Source organism: Dermochelys coriacea, chromosome 14, assembly GCF_009764565.3.
Source record: "Dermochelys coriacea isolate rDerCor1 chromosome 14, rDerCor1.pri.v4, whole genome shotgun sequence".
NCBI classification, from domain to species: domain Eukaryota; kingdom Metazoa; phylum Chordata; order Testudines; family Dermochelyidae; genus Dermochelys; species Dermochelys coriacea.
Genome location: NC_050081.1, coordinates 38,972,871 through 38,994,024, shown reverse-complemented (window position 1 = coordinate 38,994,024; position 21,154 = coordinate 38,972,871). Strand labels below are relative to the sequence as shown.

The 21,154-nt window shown below is 61.2% G+C and overlaps 1 protein-coding gene across 1 annotated transcript; it reads right to left on the bottom strand.

Annotated features, from left to right (window-relative positions):
- Positions 1-2: 2 nt before the first annotated feature.
- NOTCH4 (notch receptor 4) lies at positions 3-21,139 on the bottom strand. The gene is given in 27 exon segments (XM_038370864.2): positions 3-632; positions 1,299-1,396; positions 1,600-1,747; positions 2,244-2,494; positions 7,619-7,763; positions 7,957-8,017; positions 8,106-8,325; positions 8,580-8,743; positions 9,004-9,363; positions 9,762-10,192; positions 10,320-10,423; positions 10,512-10,650; positions 10,764-10,948; positions 11,167-11,320; positions 11,440-11,528; positions 11,755-11,907; positions 12,376-12,521; positions 12,602-12,800; positions 13,225-13,388; positions 13,390-13,525; positions 14,770-14,925; positions 15,132-15,365; positions 15,567-15,689; positions 16,120-16,458; positions 16,744-17,012; positions 17,129-17,204; positions 20,815-21,139. Coding segments are annotated over 27 exon segments (5,058 nt in total). The 5' UTR covers positions 21,014-21,139; the 3' UTR covers positions 3-317.
- Between the last annotated feature and the right edge of the window lie 15 nt (positions 21,140-21,154).

Below are 21,154 nucleotides of genomic sequence, written 5' to 3'. Positions count from 1 at the left end.
GGCGCTGTCACAGCCTGTCAATGATGTCAGAGCCCCCATGGCTTCCAGTCTCCCGGTGACATCATTTCCTGTCCAGCGGGCTGCACGTTGTGACCTCACTGTCTTCCGTGTGACATCATTTCTGGTCTGCGACATCAGCATCCCATGGGCGTCACCATGCCAGTGTGTGACCTCACGTCCCGTCTCCGACACCATCCTCTGGCGCTTGCTCCGCCCACCTGGTGATGTCACTGCCTGGCACAGCCACACCCCTGCGCTGTCCAATCCGAGCCACCTCTCCCAGCAGCCCCCTCCCCGGCAGCGCACGGGGGGCGGAGTCACTGCACCATGGCGCCGTCCGATTGGCTGGGAGCCCAGGGCCGGCGGGACGGTGAGGGGCGGGGTACCAGGCAGGGGGCGGGCGGCTCCGGCTGCTCCGGGAGGGGGCGGAGTCGGGGGGGGCGGCGGGGCGGGGGGCCCAGGCGGGGGTCGTCCAGCAGGCAGAGCAGGTCGTGGTGGGCGCGAGCCTGGGCGGCGTCGCGGGGCAGGTGGCCCAGCTCATCCGGGAGCTGCCGGCTCGCCCGGTGCCGGAGCAGGAGCCGCGCCACGTCCGCGCTGCCCTCCCGGGCCGCCAGGAACAGCGGGGTTTGCGCCTGCAGGCACGGGGGGGGGTCAGCACGCCGGACGCCTGGGTTCTCCCCCCGGCCCTGGGAGGGGAGTGGGGGCGGGTGGTTAGAGCAGGGGGGGCTGGGAGCCAGGACGCCTGGGTTCTCCCCCCGGCCCTGGGAGGGGAGTGGGGGCGGGTGGTTAGAGCAGGGGGGGCTGGGAGCCAGGACGCCTGGGTTCTCCCCCCGGCCCTGGGAGGGGAGTGGGGGCGGGTGGTTAGAGCGGGGGGGCTAGGAGCCAGGACGCCTGGGTTCTCCCCCCGGCCCTGGGAGGGGAGTGGGGGCAGGTGGTTAGAGCAGGGGGGGCTGGGAGCCAGGACGCCTGGGTTCTCCCCCCGGCCCTGGGAGGGGAGTGGGGGCGGGTGGTTAGAGCGGGGGGGCTAGGAGCCAGGACGCCTGGGTTCTCCCCCCGGCCCTGGGAGGGGAGTGGGGGCAGGTGGTTAGAGCGGGGGGGCTAGGAGCCAGGACGCCTGGGTTCTGCCCCCGGCCCTGGGAGGGGAGTGGGGGCGGGTGGTTAGAGCAGCAGGGGCTGGGAGCCAGGACGCCTGGGTTCTTTCTCCATCCCTGGGAGGAGAATGGGGGCTGGGGGCCAGGGCTCCTGGGTTCTCCCCGGGCTGTGCTAATGGAGGACCCCCCCAGTCCTGGCCCTGTTACCCGGTTGTCCTGGGCATCCTTGCTGGCGCCGCTCCGGAGCAGGGCGAGGGCAGCCCGGGCGTTATTCACAGCCGCAGCCCAGTGCAGGGCAGTCTTCCCTGCCGGGCGAGGGGGGATGAGACAGCGGACCCACAACCCGTCTCCCCCACCCAGCCCAGCCCCCCGGTGCCCCCTGCTGGCCCGTCTCCACCTGCCCAGCCCAGCCCCCCGGTGCCCCCTGCTGGCCCCGTTCCCTCCCCGGCACCCTCCGGCTGGCCCCGTCCTCTCCCCCAGCCCAGCCCCCCCGGCGCCCCCTGCTGACCCCACTTGTCGGTGGCGTTGACGGCCGCCCCGCCTTGCAGCAGCTCCTCCGCCCCGCTCTCCACCGCCAAGCGCGCAGCCAGGATCAGGGGGGTGGCGCCGTCGCTCATCCGGGCGTCCAGGTCCGTCTGCCGGCAGCGAATCAGGACCTGGGGGAGGGATGGGGTGTGGGATATTAGGGGTGGGGCCTCCAGCCCCATGCCCCACCTCCTTGCCCCATGTGGTGTGGCGTGCTGTGCCGTGGAGCAGCCATGTTGCATTGCCCTGCACCGCGATGCCTGCAGCTGGCCCCCCACTCCCGAGCCAGGGCCCCCTGGGATCTCCTCCTGCCCGGAATTTCACACTTGATTTCTGCCCTGGGAACAGGGGGACGTACCAGAGTGAGGGGGCTGGGGTTTGGGACTGGAGGCCATTTGGGAGGGGGAGGTCAGGGGGTTGCAGCTGGATGCTGCAGTGGTTTGCACCAGCCATCAGTAGGGCTCAGAGTGAACAGCCCAACTGGGGGGCTGGAGGACGGAGTGGCAACAGCCAACTCTCTGCAGGGCTAGTCAGGGACCCCCCACTGTCCCTCAAGTCCCTGTCTCTCCCCAGATCCCTCATTCCTGTCCCCCACATCCCCCCAAGCTCACTGCCCTCCCCCCATACCTGGCAGGCCCCCAGGGCGTCGGCCCCAATGGCACTGTGCAGGGGGCTGCGCCCCGCCCGGTCCCGCGCGTTGGGGTCGGCGCCGGCATCCAGGAGGCTGCGGACGGCGCCAGCCCGGGCAAAGCGGGCGGCCAGGTGCAGGGCCGTCTCCCCCGTCGTGTCCGTCTGGGCGTCCAGCCGCGCCCCCTGCGCCAGCAGCTCCCCCACGGCGCCCCCCGCACACACTGCTGCCATCAGCGGCGTCACCCCATCTGCCGTGGGGGCGGAGAGACAAACATCAGGGTGGAGGCGGGACTTCCCCTTTTCCCTGCCTGCCCTGGGCTGGGACTTCCTGTTTTCCCACTTCCTGTGGGCGGCACTTCCCCCTCTCACCCAACTTCCTGCCATGGGGGGCGGGACTTCCCCTTCTTCTGCAGGGCGGGACTCCCCCCTTCACCCACGTCCGGGCAGGGCAGAAATTCCCATGTCAGACAGCTGCAGCGGCACAGGAGCTAGCAAACAGCTCTAAACAGGGGAGTTTGGCTTGTGGTGCTTGTTGGGGGTTTGCTTTTGCTGGGGGGGTGGTCTTTTTGGTGTGGCTTGTGTTTCCCAGATTAACAGGATTTAGGTGGGAAGGAGATGACAGATACGGAGGCAGCTGTGGGAGTGACTCCTGCAGTGAAAGACACATTGAGGATGGCTGGATGTGGAAGCTGTGGTATGTACATGATCCTGGAGGGGGGAACCGGTAAGAGTTTTGTCTGCATGAAATGCCGTCTGATAGAGCTGATGGAGGAAAAGATCCGAGTTTTGGAGATGCAGGTGGAAAGTCTGGTTGAGTTTAGGAAGGGGTTTGAGCAGATGATGGAGCAAAGATATGAGGTATCTGAAGGGAAAAGCTCAGACTCGCGGATGGAAGCAGGGCTGGGGAATTTTGAGGGGAGACTGGATGAGGAAAGTGGTCAGTGGAAACATGTGACTCAAAGAAACAGGCAGAGAAAAAGACGGGCTAGTGAAGGAGAAATAGAGCTTAGGAACAGGTTTGCAGAGTTGGAAAATGAAGAAGGGGCTCAGCAGGTAGTTGCTAAAGGTGGAAGGGTAAGGAAGAAGAGAAGAGAGGCTAGTCCTATAAGAAAAGCGGAAGAGTCAAGGGAGACTAGACCAAATACGAGCCCCAGGAGGATATAGGATGGGTTGAAGAGGATTATAAGGGAAAATAGGAATGGAAAGAACTTGCAGCCAGAGAGAACAGGGGAGACACTGGAGAATAGCACTGTCACCAGGAAAAGGCAGGTCTATGTGATCGGGGACTCTTTATTGAGAAGAACAGACAGGCCTGTAACTAGAGCTGATCCAGAGAATAGAAGGGTGTGCTGTCTTCCGGGTGCTAAGATACGGGATGTAGACCTGAGGTTGAAAAGGATCCTAAAGGGAGCAGGAAAGAATCCCCTAATTATCCTTCATGTGGGAACAAATGATACGGCTAGATTCTCGCTGGAAAGTATCAAGGGAGACTATGCTAGGCTGGGGAAGACGCTTAAGGAAATCGAGGCTCAGGTGATCTTTAGCGGGATCCTGCCTGTTCCTAGAGAAGGGCAACAAAGGTGTGACAAGATTATGACTGTCAACAGATGGCTTAGGCAGTGGTGCTATAAGGAGGACTTTGGGATGTATGGCCACTGGGAGGCATTCATGGACAGAGGTCAGTTCTCTCGGGATGGACTTCATCTGAGTAGGGAAGGAAATAGACTTCTAGGATCGAGGCTGGCACAACGGATAAAGAGAGCTTTAAACTAGGAATTAGGGGGAGATGGTTGGGAGATGTCCAGAAAATCTCCACGCCAGATTTTAGCATTGAGAGGGAAGAAGACGAAGTAAGAAAGGATACAGCCGTGGGTAGGAGAATGTATATAAGGAGCGAGGGCGGTGTGGATACTAGTCTAATAGGTTATACTGGCTGTAGAATGACAGTGCCTAATAGGGTACAAAATGTGAGCGAGGCCAAACAGCAAAAATTAAGATGTTTGTACACCAATGCAAGGAGCCTAGGTAACAAAATGGAGGAACTAGAGCTACTGGTGCAGGAAGTGAAACCAGATATTATAGGGATAACAGAAACATGGTGGAATAGTAGTCATGACTGGACTACAGGTATTGAAGGGTATGTGCTCTTTAGGAAAGACAGAAACAAAGGTAAAGGGGGTGGAGTAGCATTGTATATCAATGATGAGGTAGAATATAAAGAAATAAGAAGCGATGCAACGGATAAGACAGAGTCTGTCTGGGCAAAAATTACATTGGGGAAGAAAACTAGTAAAGCCTCTCCTACGATAGTGCTTGGGGTGTGCTATAGACCTCCGGGATCTAATTTGGATATGGATACAGCCCTTTTTAATGTCTTTAATAAAGTAAATACTAATGGAAACTGCGTGATCATGGGAGACTTTAACTTCCCAGATATAGACTGGAGGACCAGTGCTAGTAATAATAATAGGGCTCAGATTTTCCTAGATGCGATAGCTGATGGATTCCTTCATCAAGTAGTTGCTGAACCGACTAGAGGGGATGCCATTTTAGATTTAATTTTGGTGAGTAGCGAGGACCTCATAGAAGAAATGGTTGTAGGGGACAATCTTGGCTCAAGTGATCATGAGCTAATTCAGTTCAAACTGAACAGAAGGATTAACAAAAATCTGCAACTAGAGTTTTTGATTTCAAAAGGGCTGACTTTCAAAAATTAAGGAAATTAGTTAGGGAAGTGGATTGGACTGAAGAATTTATGGATCTAAAGGTAGAGGAGGCCTGGGATTACTTTAAATCAAAGCTGCAGAAGCTATCGGAAGCCTGTATCCCAAGAAAGGGGAAAAAATTCATAGGAAGGAGTTGTAGACCAAGCTGGATGAGCAAGCATCTTAGAGAGGTGATTAAGAAGCAGCAGAAAGCATACAGGGAGTGGAAGATGGGAGGGATCAGCAAGGAAAGCTACCAAATTGAGGTCAGAAGATGTAGGGATAAAGTGAGAGAGGCTAAAAGTCGAGTAGAGTTGGACCTTGCAAAGGGAATTAAAACCAATAGTAAAAGGTTCTATAGCCATATCAATAAGAAGAAAACTAAGAAGGAAGAAGTGGGGCCGCTTAACACTGAGGATGGAGCGGAGGTTAAAGATAATCTAGGCATGGCCCAATATCTAAACAAATACTTTGCCTCAGTCTTTAATAAGGCTAAAGAGGATCTTGGGGATAATGGTAGCATGACAAATGGGAAGGAGGATATAGAGGTAGATATTACCATATCAGAGGTAGAAGCGAAACTGAAACAGCTTAAGGGGACTAAATCGGGGGGCCCAGATAATCTTCATCCAAGAATATTAAAGGAATTGGCACCTGAAATTGCAAGCCCATTAGCAAGAATTTTTAATGAATCTGTAAACTCAGGAGTTGTACCGAATGATTGGAGAATTGCTAATATAGTTCCTATTTTTAAGAAAGGAAAAAAAAGTGATCCGGGTAACTACAGGCCAGTTAGTTTGACATCTGTAGTATGCAAGGTCCTGGAAAAAATGTTGAAGGAGAAATTAGTTAAGGACATTGAAGTCAATGGTAAATGGGACAAAATACAACATGGTTTTACAAAAGGTAGATCGTGCCAAACCAACCTAATCTCCTTTTTTGAAAAAGTAACAGATTTTTTAGATAAAGGAAATGCAGTGGATCTAATTTACCTAGATTTCAGTAAGGCATTTGATACCGTGCCACATGGGGAATTATTAGTTAAATTGGAGAAGATGGGGATCAATATGAACATCGAAAGGTGGATAAGGAATTGGTTAAAGGGGAGACTACAACGGGTCCTACTGAAAGGCGAACTGTCAGGTTGGAGGGAGGTTACCAGTGGAGTTCCTCAGGGATCGGTTTTGGGACCAATCTTATTTAATCTTTTTATTACTGACCTTGGCACAAAAAGTGGGAGTGTGCTAATAAAGTTTGCAGATGATACAAAGCTGGGAGGTATTGCCAATTCGGAGAAGGATCGGGATATTATACAGGAGGATCTGGATGACCTTGTAAACTGGAGTAATAGAAATAAGATGAAATGTAATAGTGAGAAGTGTAAGGTTATGCATTTAGGGATTAATAAGAAGAATTTTAGTTATAAGTTGGGGACGCATCAATTAGAAGTAACGGAAGAGGAGAAGGACCTTGGAGTATTGGTTGATCATAGGATAACTATGAGCTGCCAATGTGATATGGCTGTGAAAAAAGCTAATGCGGTTTTGGGATGCATCAGGAGAGGCATTTCCAGTAGGGATAAGGAGGTTTTCGTACCGTTATACAAGGCACTGGTGAGACCTCACCTAGAATACTGTGTGCAGTTCTGGTCTCCCATGTTTAAAAAGGATGAATTCAAGCTGGAGCAGGTACAGAGAAGGGCTACTAGGATGATCCGAGGAATGGAAAACTTGTCTTATGAAAGGAGACTTAAGGAGCTTGGCTTGTTTAGCTTAACTAAAAGAAGGTTGAGGGGAGATATGATTGCTCTCTATAAATATATCAGAGGGATAAATACAGGAGAGGGAGAGGAATTATTTAAGCTCAGCACCAATGTGGACACAAGAACAAATGGGTATAAACTGGCCACCAGGAAGTTTAGACTTGAAATCAGACGAAGGTTTTTAACCATCAGAGGAGTGAAGTTTTGGAATAACCTTCCAAGGGAAGCAGTAGGGGCAAAAGATCTATCTGGTTTTAAGATTCTACTCGATAAGTTTATGGAGGAGATGGTATGATGGGATTTTGGTAAGTAATTGATCTTTAAATATTCAGGGTAAATAGGCCAAATCCCCTGAGATGGGATATTAGATGGATGGGATCTGAGTTACTACAGAAAATTCTTTCCTGGGTATCTGGCTGGTGAATCTTGCCCATGTGCTCAGGGTTCAGCTGATCGCCATATTTGGGGTCGGGAAGGAATTTTCCTCCAGGGCAGTTTGGAGAGGCCCTGGAGGTTTTTTTTTGTTTGTTTGTTTTTGTTTTGTTTTTTTTTTTGCCTTCCTCTGTAGCATGGGGCATGGTTGACTGGAGGGAGGCTTCTCTGCTCCTTGAAGTTTTGAACCATGATTTAAGGACTTCAATAGCTCAGACATGGGTGAGGTTTTTCATAGGAGTGGGTCGGTGAGATTCTGTGGCCTGCATTGTGCAGAAGGTCGGACTAGATGATCAGAATGGTCCCTTCTGACCTTAGTATCTATGAATCTATGAATCTAGTGGGCGGAACTTCCTCCTTTCCTCTGGCTCCTGTGGGTGGAACTTCCTGTGGGCGGGGCTCCCTCCCCAGGCTGTACTGGCTCTGTGCATGTTTGGGGATACAGGGAGGGGGGACCCCGCCCTGCCCCTCACCTGGTCCCCTGGCGTTGAGGTCCCGCCCCTCGGGGTCCTCGTCCTGGGGCGGGGTCAGCATGATGCATTGTGGGATGGGAGCCCCAGCGCTCCGGTGCTTGGGTGTCCATTGCCGGCAGTCCTGGTCCGGGGGGGGGCCCTCAGCCTGGCAGGAGGGGGATGGGGATTAACGGACCCTAAAAGAGGCCCCCAAGTGTTATCACTTCCCCAACCAACCCCTGTCTTTGGGGCTCCCAGACCCTCCCTCTGGGCAATGCCCCCCAACTTCTCACTGCGAAGGGACAGGTCCCTGCTTGGCTCCCCAGGGTCCCCAGCCCAGCCAGGGGGCACCCCGATACCTTGATTTGCTGAGGGCTCGGCTGCCCGTCGTCCTCAAACTCGGGCTCCAGCTTCAGAGGCCTGGGGGGAGAAGTGGGGTGAGAGTCCCAGCCTGGTCCCCTAGGGGTCACCGTGGGGAGTGGGGCGGGGGGGTCACAGTATCACTCACTTCAGCCCGATGGCATCCTCCCCGACGGGGTCCCGGCGGCGCCGGGCATTGGGGTCCCGGGGGCGGGCGAACCCCACAGGGAACCAGAGCACCCCCTGTTTCCTCGTCCCCCGGCGGCGCAGCTGGACCCCGACAACGGCCCCGAGGGCCAGCGCCAGCCCCCCCGCAAGCAGGCTGCCGAGCAGGGGCCAGGGCAGCCGGGGGGCGGAGGCCTGGGGGTCTGGGAAGCAGAGAGACAGGGGGTAAAATTGGGGGGGCAGGCTGCCCCCCAATAATGGATTCCCTCCACCCTCACTATTGGGACCCCTTCCCAACCTGGCCCTGCTGCCCTGACCCCTCCCTGACTCCCCCGGCCTGCACCTCCCTCATCGCCCGCCCCCCACCCCGCCGGTATCCCTCCCCGATCCCCCGCAGCCTGTGCTCCCCACATCGCCTGCCCCCCACTGCCCTGACCCCTCACCAGCCCTCCCTTACCACTGCTGGCCTCTTCGACCCACACGGCCGCCAGGGGGTGGGGGGTCAGTGCCCCCAGAGCATTGGAGGCGGCCAGGGCCCCCAGGAACCGCCGGGCGCCCTCGGGGGTAGTCAGGCAGCGCCCAGCGCAGCGGGACCCATCCAGCACCAGGAACACGACGGACCTGGGGGGGCAGCGTGGGGTCAGGCTGGGTCCGTGGAGGGGGCTCCTGGGGGGCAGGGTCCCCACCCCAGTGTGGTCCATCTCCCCTGGGGATGGGGTCCGTATTGGGGCAGGATGTTGATTGGGGGATCGGAGGTGGGGTGGTTGGGGGGGTTCTCACCTGATGGTGTCCCTCTCCCCTGGTAGGGTCGGCGGGTCCCCGGGGTTGGTTGGGGGTTCAGGAGGTGGGGGGATTTGGGGGGGTCAGGGGGTCTCACTCACCCGATGGCATCTGTCTCCCACTCCTGGCTGGCTGCGGTGGGTGCAGGGTCCGGAGCAGGGCGGGGGGGCTGCCAGCCGGTGCTGTTCCCCCTGCCTGGCCCCTCACGCCCCGTGTAGGGGTACAGCCTGGGCCGGCCCTGGGGGTCGCGCCAGGGGCTCAGCCCCACACGCAGGGCCAGCGCCAGGGCGTAGAGCAGGCCAGGCAGGGCTGGGAGGGGCAGGGCAGCCGCCAGCCCCAGGGTTGCACCCTCCCCCTCTGGGGCGCAGTCCCCCCCATCCCAGCCGCACTGGGGGGACAGGCAGCCCCGGTCGCAGTGTCCGTTGGCAAAGTGGTCGTGGCAGTAGCGGGCGTAGGCCGGGCTGGGGGCAGAGACATGGGTTGGGGGTACCCTGGAGTGCCCCCCGACCCACCCCCTACAGCCCCCCAGATCCTCCCAGATTCCCCCCAATCCACCCTCCACAGAGCCCCCCCAGGATCTGCCCCCACAGCCCCACAGTCACACCTGGAGACACCCCCTGAACCTCTAATCACCCTCATAGCCCCCAGATCCCCCAATGTTCCCCCACCCTGCAGGCCCCCCCACTGCCCTGCCAGATCCACCCACTCTCCAGACCCCCGATGAGACCCCTCTCATCCCAGACCCCAACTGCCCACCCCACCAGTGAGTCCTGTGGGGGCCAGGCCCCTGCTCCATTCCCCGCCCCCCTGAGCCAGCCAGTCCCGCCCGGGCCCAGTGCCCCCTGGACGCCCCCCTCACCTGCAGGTGGCTGGGGGCCGGCAGTCGTACCCATCGAAGAGACAGGCCTCGCTGTCGCATTGGGGGTGGCAGCGCCCGTCACGGAAGCCCGGCTGGCACAGCTCCGGCGCTGGGCACCCTGCCCAGGGGTCCAGCACCCCCAGCGAGCAGTCGCCCCCGTCCCAGTCGCTGGAGGGGGAGCTGCAGGCCGGATGGCAGATGCCGTCTCCCGCCAGTTCCCTGCAGGGCCCCCCTGCCTCAGGCTGGGAGCAGGCCAAGCTGCCGGGGGGGCAGGGAGACGGGGGGCGGGGCTGGAGGCAGTCTGGGCCCCCGTAGCCCCCTGGGCAGAGGCAGCGGGGACCAGCTGGGTGCTGGACGCACACCCCTTCGTGGTGGCAGTAGTGGGATCCGCAGGGGGGCAGCTGGAGGTCACAGGTGGCACCGCTGTAACCCTGAGGGGTGTGGAAAGGAGGTGGGGGTCAGATGGATAATGAGAAAAGGGACCCAGGCATTTGGCAGGGGATGGGGAGTAGGGAAAGGGAGAGTGGGGAAAGGACCCAGGAGTCCGGGGGAGCTCACCGGAGGGCAGCGACAGGTGAAGTCGGAGGGGGTGCTGCCCGTCACAGCGCAGGTCCCCCCATTGGCACATGGGCAGCTGTCAATCACTGACTCACACCTGGACCCTGGCAGGGGGGTACGGGAGGGTTAGAACAGGCCCTCTCAGCGCCCTCCCTACCCCCCAACAACTCCACCCCCATCCTGCCCCCTTACCGTGAGTGCCAGGGGGGCAGGCGCAATGGGGGCCGGCGGGGCGCTGGCTGCAGGTGCCCCCGTTCTGGCAGGGCTGGGGCTGGCAGGGGCCCTCCGGCACCGGCTCTGAGCAGTTCACCCCGTGCTGCCCGGGCAGGCACTGCAGTGGGGGGAGAGGCCGGGGGTCAGCCCAGGCAGGGTCCCCCACCTCCCCAGTGCAGGGCCGAGGGACCCGGCCTCCAGGCAGGGACCCCGGTGTCCGGGGGAGCTCACCTGGCAGACGTAGCCCCCGGGCCGGACCAGGCAGGTGGCCCCATGTTCGCAGGGGTCCGGTTGGCACCAATCGGCCTCCTCGCGGCAGGATGGGCCCCGCCAGCCTGGGGGACAGGCGCAGCGTGGGGTCCCCCCTCCGTCCACACAGCGCCCCCCATTCCCGCACAGATCCTCCAGCCGCATCCCTGGGAGCAGAGCAGGGCAATGAGCCCCCGGATGGAGCTGCCCCCCACATCACCGCAGGACCCTCCCTTTCCCCCCCACTGTCCCCACCCCTCCCCATGTTCCTGCTATCCCACTCCCCCTGATGTCCCCTAATCCCCTCCCCCACTACCCCCATTTCTTCTCCTTGAACCCCCCCAGTCGTCCCCCCACTCTCCCTCCACACCCACCCCATAGGCACCTCGTCTCTGGGCGGCCGCCTGGCAGGGGCTCTGCGGCTCCTGGCATAGGGGACCCCCCCAGGCTGGGGGGCAGCGGCAGCGGGGTGGGAAGGGGCCGCCCAGCTGGCAGCGCCCCCCATTCTGGCATGGGGGGCAGCGGGGGGGCAGCGGCGTCTGGGGGAGAGAGAGACTGTCAGGGAGAACCCACAGCCCCGCAGAGGGGAGACACTGTACCCCCCCCGCCCCTGCCTCCTTCCCCCGGTCTGTGCCCCTCCCTGCCCTGTCCCCCTCACCTGGCAGTGCTCCCCACTGAACCCCGGGGGGCAGAGGCAGGTGAAGGCTCCGGCCCCATCCAGGCAGGACCCGCCGTTCCTGCAGGGATCTGGGGGAGAGATGGGGTCAGCGCCACAGCCCCACACGGTGCCCCCGCACCCATGCCCCCGCCCCAGTCTCCCAGCCCCCCAGCCCTTAGACCCCTCCAAGAACCAGCCTCCCTGACCCCCAGCTGAGACCCCCACCCCCTTGGCCCCACCCCCCAGTACGCCCCAGCCCTGAGACCGCCCCACTCCCTTGCCCCCCCAGTATTACCCAGACCCCCACAAACTCACTGGGGACGCACTGGTCCAGGTCGCTCTCACAATGCTCCCCGCTGAACCCTGGGGGGCAGAGGCAGAGGTACCCAGTGGGGTTGTTCTGGCAGGTGCCCCCATTCTGACACGGTCCCCCCTGGCACTTGTCCAGCTCTTCCTCGCACATCACACCTGGGGGGCAGAGACAGTGGGGGGCCCAGGGTTGGGTTAGCAGGGGCTGCAGGTCGGGAGTGAGGGGCACTGGCAAAGCTGGGGGGCTGCAGGTCGGGAGTGGGAGGCACCAGCGGGGCTGCGGGTGAGGGGGGGCACCGGCAGGGCTGGGGGGGGGCTGTGGTTCAGGAGTGGAGGGCACTGGAACGGCTGCGGGTCGGGAGTGGGGGGCACCGGCAGGGCTGGCGGGGGCTGCGGGTCGGGAGTGGGGGGCACCGGCGGGGCTGTGGGTGAGGGGGGGCACCAGTGGGGGCTGTGGGTCGGGAGTGGGGGGCACCGGAAGGGCTGGGGGTCGGGAGTGGGGGGCACCGGCAGGGCTGGGGGGGGCTGCGGGTCAGGAGTAGGGGGCACCGGAAGGGCTGCGGGTCGGGAGTGGGGGGCACCGGCGGGGCTGGGGGGCTGCGGGTCGGGACTGGGGGGCACCGTTACCTGTGAACCCCTGGGGGCAGGTGCAGTTGTAGCCGGGGGGCTGGGGCTGGCAAGTGGCCCCCTGGGGGCAGGGCCCCGAATTGCAGGGGTCGATCTCGGCCGAGCAGTCCCGGCCCGTCCAGCCGGGGGCGCAGACGCACAGGGACCTGCGGGGGGCAGGGGGGCAGGGTCAGGCTGAGGCTCCGGCCCCTCCCCCTCCCCCACCCGCCCCCCGGTCCCCCCTTACCCCTGCGGGTGGCTGTGGCAGGTGCCCTGGGCGCAGGGCCGCTGGCTGCAGGCGTCGCTCCAGGGGGCGCAGTCAGGGCCCGTGAAGCCTGGGGGGCAGAGGCAGGAGAAGCCGCCCGCGACCTCCAGGCAGGTGCCCCCCCGGCAGGGGTCGCTGGCGCAGGCACCAGCCTCCTCCAGGCATCGCGGCCCCTCGAACCCTGGGGCGACTCTGGGGTCAGGGGGGCTCCTACCCATTTCCTCCAGCCCCCCAGCCCCTCTCCCATGTCCCCCAGGGGAGTCGCCCAAATCTGCCCCCCCATGCCAGTGTCCCCTTGGTCCCTGTCCCCCAAATCTACACTCCTCCCCGCCCCACTTCTAATGTCCCCCAACAGAGACAGATCCCCCAAATCCTGGTCCATGCCCTGCCCCCCCTGAGACAGCCCCCAGCCGCCCAAATCCCCATCTATGCCCAGCCCCCCTGAGACAGCCCCCAGCCCCCCAAACCCCATCTATGCCCAGCCCCCCGAGACAGCCCCCAGCTCCCCCAAACCCTGGTCAATAGCCAACCCCCCCATGACAGGCCCCACCCCCCCCGATCCCGGTCCATGCCCTGTCCCCGCTGGGCCCCTCGGGGCATCTCACCGGGGGGGCAGTGGCAGCGGAAGGCCCCCGCCCCGGCCTGGCAGCGCCCCCCGTTCCCACAGGGGTGACTGGTGCAGGCATCCACCTCTCGCTCGCACGTGGGGCCCTCGAAGCCGGGGGGGCAGAGGCACTGGAAGTGGCCCAGCAGGTCCAGGCAGGGCGCCCCCCCCCTGGCAGGGCTGGCTCAGGCACTCGTTCAGGTCGGCTTCGCACCGGGAGCCCGTGTAGCCGGCCGGGCAGCGGCACCGGAAGGACCCCATGGCGTTCTCACAGCGGCCCCCGTGCTCGCACGGCTCCACACCTGTGGGAGGGGCAGGTCAGGGGGCTGGCGTGGGGCCGACACGGCGCCGCCATGCGATGAGCCCGCCTGGCCTCGGGGGGGGCCATGCACCAACACGCGATGAGCCTGCCTGGACTCTGGGGGGGGGGCCACGCACCGACACGCGATGTACACGTGTAAAAAACACACACAGACACACATGGAAAATATGCCCAGACATGCAATGCACACACACAGTCATGTGATGCACATGAAGAGACACACAAACAACACAAACATGTATGTCCATGTTGTGATGAAGCAGGACTGTTCTTAATGTTTCCTTTAAATAGTGTGGGGGTGCCTCAGTTTCCCCTATGCAGTTCTTAAATACCTAGGGGGTGGGATAAGGGGGTACGATCCTTGCAGAGCCCTAGAGGGCAGGTGTGTGCAGGGGTCTGGACACAGAGAATGGCCGACACCCTGTTTCCTGGCACCTGATGGCCTGGGCCCTTCCCCCCTGCAAGGTGAGAACTAAAGGGTTGGAGAACAAAGGAATCAGGTGCCCTCCTGGCCCGGGAAAGGGACAAAGCCCAGAGGAGGGGGGGCTGGGGAGAGTTTCAGTTTGGGGCTGGCTGGGGACAAGGAGTGAAGTGCAGACGGGTTTGTCTGGCTCACTGCCCCCCAAAATGGACCCGTCTGAGGGGTCCTGTTCTCTGCACCTACAAGCTCTGTGTTGGACCCTGTTCCTGTCGTCTAATAAACCTTCTGTTTTACTGGCTGGTTGAGAGTCCCGTCTGACTGCAGAGTTGGGGGGCAGGATCCTCTGGCCCCCCAGGACCCCCCTGGGCGGACTCACTGTGGGGAGCACAGGGAGGGGCAGAGGATACTGAATGCTTTGAGGTCAGACCCAGGAAGGGGGGAGCTGGGGGAGCTGTGTGTCCTGGGGACAGGCTGCTCCCAGAGAGGAGACTCCCCAGAGTCCTGCCCAGCTTTGTGGGGGACCCGTGACAAGGAGCACCAGCAGAGCTGGGGGGCTGTGGGTCAGGAATTAGGGGCAGTTCCCGAGCATTGCCCGGTGACCCCGTCACACATACAGACACACGTGACCGTGCATAAACGTGCAAAGCGCACGCACAGACATGGGAACAGGCAGAGACACAATTCACGTACCCGGCCCACGTGCTCAGCGACACGGGGCCCTGCCCCGACGTGCCATTCACATGACACAGCAGGAGCCACGCAGCTGAACGTGCCCCTGCCTGGGGCCCCCAGCCCCCACTCACCCCTCTGGCACTCGTCCAGGTCCTGCCGGCAGGTGGGCCCGGTGTAGCCCGGCTGGCACACGCAGACGGCCGAGCCCGTCAGGGGGTTGGTATCGCACGAGGCCTCCACGTGGCAGGGGCTGCTCAGGCAGGCGTCCCTCAAGTGGCACAGGAGCCCTGGGGCCACGGGACAGGGTGAGAGACGCCCCCAGCCAGAGCCAGCCGCACCCAGATCGGGGCCAGCACCCCACAGCAGGGCCAGGCCCCTGCCCCGTTCCCCGCCCCCCGAGCCAGCCGGTCCCCATCCTGGGGCCGGGTGGGAGCCGGCACCCCCCACAGGGGCCAGGCCCCAGCCCTGTTCCCCCCGCAAGGCCGGGCCCCACCTGTGCGCCCCGGGGGGCACTGGCAGAGGAAGGTGCCCACGCGGTCCAGGCAGGTGGCACCGGGGTGGCAGGTGGCTGAGAGGCAGTCGTCCACGTTGTGGGTGCAGGTGGCGCCCGACCAGCCGTTGACGCAGACGCAACGGAAACCCCCGGGCAGGTTGTGGCAGGTGCCGCCGTGGTGGCAGGGGGGGGCTGGTGCCAAGCACTCGTCCTCGTCCCCCGAGCAGTCCCAGCCTGTGGGGCAGAGCATCAGGACGCCAGGGTTCCCTCCCAGCCTCACCAGGGGAGGGGGACTAGGGGTTAGAGCGGGTGGGGGGGAGCTGGGAGCCAGGACTCCTGGGTTCTCTCCCAGCTCTGGGAGAGGAGTGGGGCCTGGTGGTTAGACAGGACGCCTGGGTCCTGTCCCCAGTAAGGGCTGTGGGGGGCCCCACTCACCCGTCCAGCCGAGGGGGCAGAGGCAGGAGTACGTCCCCACCCCGTCCTGGCAGGCCCCCCCGTTCCGGCAGTGGTGCCCCACGCAGTCGTCGGGGTTCACCTCGCACCGCTGCCCCGTGTATCCTGGGGGAGGACAGAAGGACGCCCCCGGGGGGGTAATTCAGCCGCAGTCGCTCCCCCCCGCAGGGGGCGGCCATGTTGGGACCCACGGTTACCCAAGGTGAAGGGGCTGGGGAGGTCAGCCATCTTGCAGACTGGCCTCCAGGGGCGCCTGCTGATCCCCCCTCTGAGTCTCCCCCATTCCCAGTGGCCCCCAGGAAAGGGTCTGGTTCTAATGAGCCCCCCCCATAACAGCCCCGCTGCCGTAACAGCTGGAGGGGGGAGCCAAGAACAGGGTGGCCAAACCAGGACGGGCCAGCCCCGTACCCCTGCCCAGCTCCTGCCCCACTGCCCCCTGCCCAGCCCCCGCCCCGGCCCCCAACCCCAGCCGCCTACCCCACCCCCTGCCCAGCCCCCCGCTCCCAGCCCCACCACCCCCCGGCGCAGACCCCACCTGGGGGGCAGAGGCAGCCATGGTAGCCGCCGGTCAGGGGGCGGCAGGTCCCGCCATGCAGACACAGCCAGGCAGGGCAGGGGCCGGCGCGGTGCTGGCAGTGGGGGCCGGAGAAGCCGGGGGGGCAGAGGCAGCGGAAGGAGCCCAGGCTGTTGAGGCAGGTGCCCCCGTTGGCGCAGGGCCCGGGGTCCCGGTAGCACTCGTTGACGTCGTGCTGGCAGGTGTGGCCGTCGAAGCCGGGCCGGCATTGGCACACGATGTGAGGGTAGGTGAGCAGGCAGGTGCCCCCATTGGCGCAGGGGTTGGTGGGGCAGAAATCCATCAGCTGGCAGTTCTCACCTGGACGGGACCCCGCATCAGAGCTGGGGAGAGAACCCAGGAGTCCGGGCTCCCAGCCCCCCCTGCTCCAACCCACCAGCCCCCACTCCCCTCCCAGAGCCGGGGAGAGAACCCAGGAGTCCGGGCTCCCAGCCCCCCCCCATGCTCTAACCACCAGACCCCACTCCCCTCAAGGAGCCAGGAAGAGAACCCTGGAGTCCGGGCTCCCAGCCCCCCCTGCTCTAACCACCAGATCTCGCTCCCCTCCCAGAGTCGGGGGAAGAACCCAGGCATCCAGGCACCTACCTGTCCATCCTTCCATGCACAGGCACCGGTACTGGGAGCTGGGCAGGCGCTGGCAGGTTCCATGTTTCTGGCAGGGCGAGGGGAAGCAGGGGTCGCCCACGGCCCCCTGGCACTCGTCCCCGGTGAACCCTGGGGGGCAGGAGCAGGTGTAGGTAGGGGGCGCCGAGGGGTGGAAGAGCCGGGGGAAGCAGGTGCCCCCATTCCAGCAGCGCCCGGGACGGCACGGATCCTGGAACTGGCATGACTCCCCTACAAAGCTGGGGGGGCACCTGGGGAGATAGAACCCAGGAGTCCGGTGATGAGGGAGGATGCTAGGCCCCCCAATTTTCCCTCCCCCCCAAAACCCATCAATCAGCTCTCTCCCTCTGGGGTCCCCTCAACTCACAGGCAGGAGTGGCTCCCATCAGGGTGTGCCAGGCAGGTGCCCCCATTCGTGCAGGGATCCCGGGCGCAGGTCAGACCTGGGTGGGGAGTTGACAGACAGACGGGGGGGTCAGATCACCCACAGACACAGAGACCCCATCTCCCCGGCCCTCCACCCCTACCCCAGAGCCCCGGCTGTACCTTGCCCAGGGTCCTTATCCCAGGATAATCCCCTGGTACAGACACCCCCATCCCGGGATAAAGGAGCCTATCCCCCTTTAGCTCCTGCCCCCCAAGACGGGTGAATCTCCCCTCCAGCACAATCCCAGACCGGGGCCCAACGGGGATGGAACCAGCCGGCCCCACCATGGACACAGAGAACCCAGGAGTCCTGCCAGGCAGGGGGGCAGCTGCCCGGGGGCGGGTCGAGCATCTCTGTGAATTTCGTTTCCAGTTGTAGATGGGATGAAATGATGGAATATTGGGCGTGACGTAGCCCAGGACAGCGTCCGGCTGGGTTCGCATTTCATATCTCGCACGCCACAGGGCTGAGCATGGAACGCGCGGAGTTTACCGGATTATTTCAATATAGTAGTACCCAGAATACGGCAACATGAAAATAACATTGACGTTTATACATCTATTACGCTTACTATTTAAATATTATAGAGCGATTCATATGTAAAGATACTATAAGATCGATTTAATATTGTAATATGAACCATATTTAAAATATAATTGTATATATACTATATTACAATGTTATATACAGCAAATAGTATATTCAATATTTTAATACATCAGATATAATCTTCAACATAATAGATGCATATAATATTAACACAATAGATCTTCTATTTAATACTGATATATTGATATTACTACATCATGATATTAACACTAATAGCATATTGTTATGATATTAAGATTAACATATTTAATATAGGATGATATTAATAGTAATATTGTTATCACCGATATGTTATTGACATATTAACATTGATATGGTATAATATTAATATTGATGTCACTATATCATATATTAATATTAAAATTGATATTACTACATCATATGAAATGCAAAATATATAATTTTAATATTAGATTATTATATTTACTATTTTAATATATTATACTTATATAACAGTTATTCTATTTAATATTTGTTAGAACATATATTAAGTATAATAGTCTATTCAATATTTTAAAATACATCTTCAATAATACATATACATAGAATGCATCCGATGCAGTGAGCTGTAGCTCACGAAAGCTTATGCTCAAATAAATTTGTTAGTCTCTAAGGTGCCACAAGTCCTCCTGTTCTTTATGCGGCTACAGACTAACACGGCTGCTACTCTGACACCTGATAGCCGTCAGTCCAGCATAGTGGGACACTGGCTCGTTTACACGGCTGCTAGCAGTGGGGGTCTCTAGACCATGTAAACCAAAGCGAAGTGACGCCCCATGAGCACAGGGACATGACACGATTGAGCAGTCAGAAACAGCCTGCCAGGTCTTTCCTGGCCACCATGGCCCTGCCCCCAACCCCCCTCCCATCCCCAGCATTTGCATTTCAAGGACTCTGCATTTCTGTTCCCCAGCTGCAGCCCAAAGCCAGGGGAGCGTGAGTGGTCACGGCCCCGCAGGCCCATTAGTGCATCGAGTCCAACCTGCTGTACGGCCCAGGCCTGCTGCCCCCCACCCACAGCCCCCAAACCAACACCAGCTCCTTGGGCACAGGGCTGGGTGCGAGCAGGCGCGGGGGATTTCGCAGCCAGGAACTCACCTGGGAAACAGGACTTGGTGACATTTCTTCTCCTGGAAACCACCCAAGGATTTGGCCACCGCTGGGCCTCCCCCCACACTGGCAAAAGGCCCCTTTATCCTGGGACAAGGGTCCCACACATGGGACTGTCCCAGGAGAGCAAAACTGGAAGGCCACATGAGAACAAGGCCAGAGTTTAGCTGCTGGACATGGTCCTTTGCCTCCGGCCCGTGTTGCCAGCGTCCATTGCCCCCCCCAGGACCTCCTCAAAACCTGCCCCATGCTCGGGAGAAGCGCCCCAGGTGGATTGCCCCTCATCTGGGCAGCTGGGAAAGGCGCCCAGGTGCTCAGCGCGTGGCCAGCAGCCTGGCTCCAGGGGCTCAGGATCAGTCTTGATGTCCTGGGTTTCGGTCCCTCGAGGTGGCAGCTCTCACCATCCGACGGGGGGGGGGCCCACAGGTACCATGACCCAGCATTAGACCCACACTTCAATAATACAAGGAGGGCTGACTCCCAGGACTCAGCCACTGGCCAAGTCACTCCTCTGTGCCTCAGTTTCCCTACCTGAAGACTGGGTAGAATGAGCCCCACTTGCATTATAAAGCGCTCAGAGCTGTATGGACAGAGATCCCTGCTGCTTTACAAAGGTCGGCGGCATCTTAATCATCATTGCCTAGATGGGGAAACAGGCATGGGGCAGGGAAAGGGACTTTGCCAAGGTCACCCAGCAGGGCAGTGGCAGAGCTGGGGAAGGAACCCAGGAGTCCTGGCTCCCAGCCCCTCCCCCCAACTCTACTCCACCAGCCCCCACTCCCCTCCCAGAGCCAGGAGAGAACCCAGGAGTTCTGACACCCTGGGCACTCCAGACCCCCTTAATTAAACAGCACTAATTATCCTCCCCCATTGCCTTTAATCCTCTTGCTGCCCCTGGCACCCATTACCATGCGTCAGTTCCCCACTTCCTCGCCCGGCTTGGCACTGGCTCCCTCTGCCCATTAATTAACCTCAGTTCCTTCATCGCTATTAATTCCCTGGCCCCCCGCCCGTGCAATCAAATTCCCACCCATCAATTCTTTCATTTGCATTCAGTAATTGGCAACAATTGCAGGCGGGCACGTGGGCACACTGCGCCCTGCCGCTACTGGGCACCGATTCCACCCCCTGCTAACAAATGGGCACCAATTATCCTCCCCACCCCCGCAGCCTTTATTAATCCAATCCAGCATCAGCGTGGGCCTAATCTCCCCCCTCCCACCCAACACCCCCACTGCCCCCCCCACATGCCGCCCTCCCCCACGGTTCCTGTTGTTTTCCTGTTGTTCCGGACTCTGTGACTCTGTCCCGGCGGCATCCGGCCCTCGGAGAGGTTTCCGGGGGGGCGGCGCTGAGCGTGCGAATTAGTCGGGGGGGGAGAACCGATGCCTCCACTACACACACATGCAGTGCCAGCCAGGTACACACACACACACACACACACACACACACACACAAACAGTACCAGCCGGGAACACATACACACACACACCCCGTGCCAGCCGGGTACCCATACACAAGCGATGCCAGCCGGGTACACCCACACAGAGTGCCAGCCAGGTACCCATACACAAGCGATGCTATCTGGGAACACACACACACATCCCCAAGCCAGCCAGGAACACCCACACCCAGAGTGCCAGCCGGGTACCCACACACCTCGTGCCAACCAGGTACATCAGGTACACATACACCTACACCCACACCCACACAAACAGTGCCAGCCGGGAACACACCCCCCCCCCAGGGTGCCAGCCGGGAACATCCCCCCCCCCAGGGTGCCAGCCGGGAACACACACACACACACACACCCACCCACCCTCACCCCACAGGGTGCCAGCCGTGCCCAGCCCCAGGCAGCAGGTGCCCACCCAGCTGGGGGCTCCCGGGGGGCCTCCCCCCCGTACCTCGGGCCAGCGGCAGCAGCAGCAGTAGCAGCGGCCCCATCCCTGAGCGCGGAGCCCGGAGCCCCCGGCCCCGAGCCCGGCCCCCGCCCGCCCGGCCATTGTCCGGAGCTTCCTGAGCCGCCTCCTTCCTCCCCCCAGCCCGACACGCCCGGGAGCACCCTGCCCCCGCACGGACCCCTCGCCAGAGCCCGGCCCACATGGGGGGCACGGGGCCACCCCGGCTCAGCCGCTGAGAGAGGGCGCTTGTGCTGCCCCCTTGCTCCAGGGTGGCGCTAGGTTCGGGGGTCACTCTGCCCCACCTGCCCAGACTGGGGGCCCCGCTGGGTTTGGGGTTCACCCC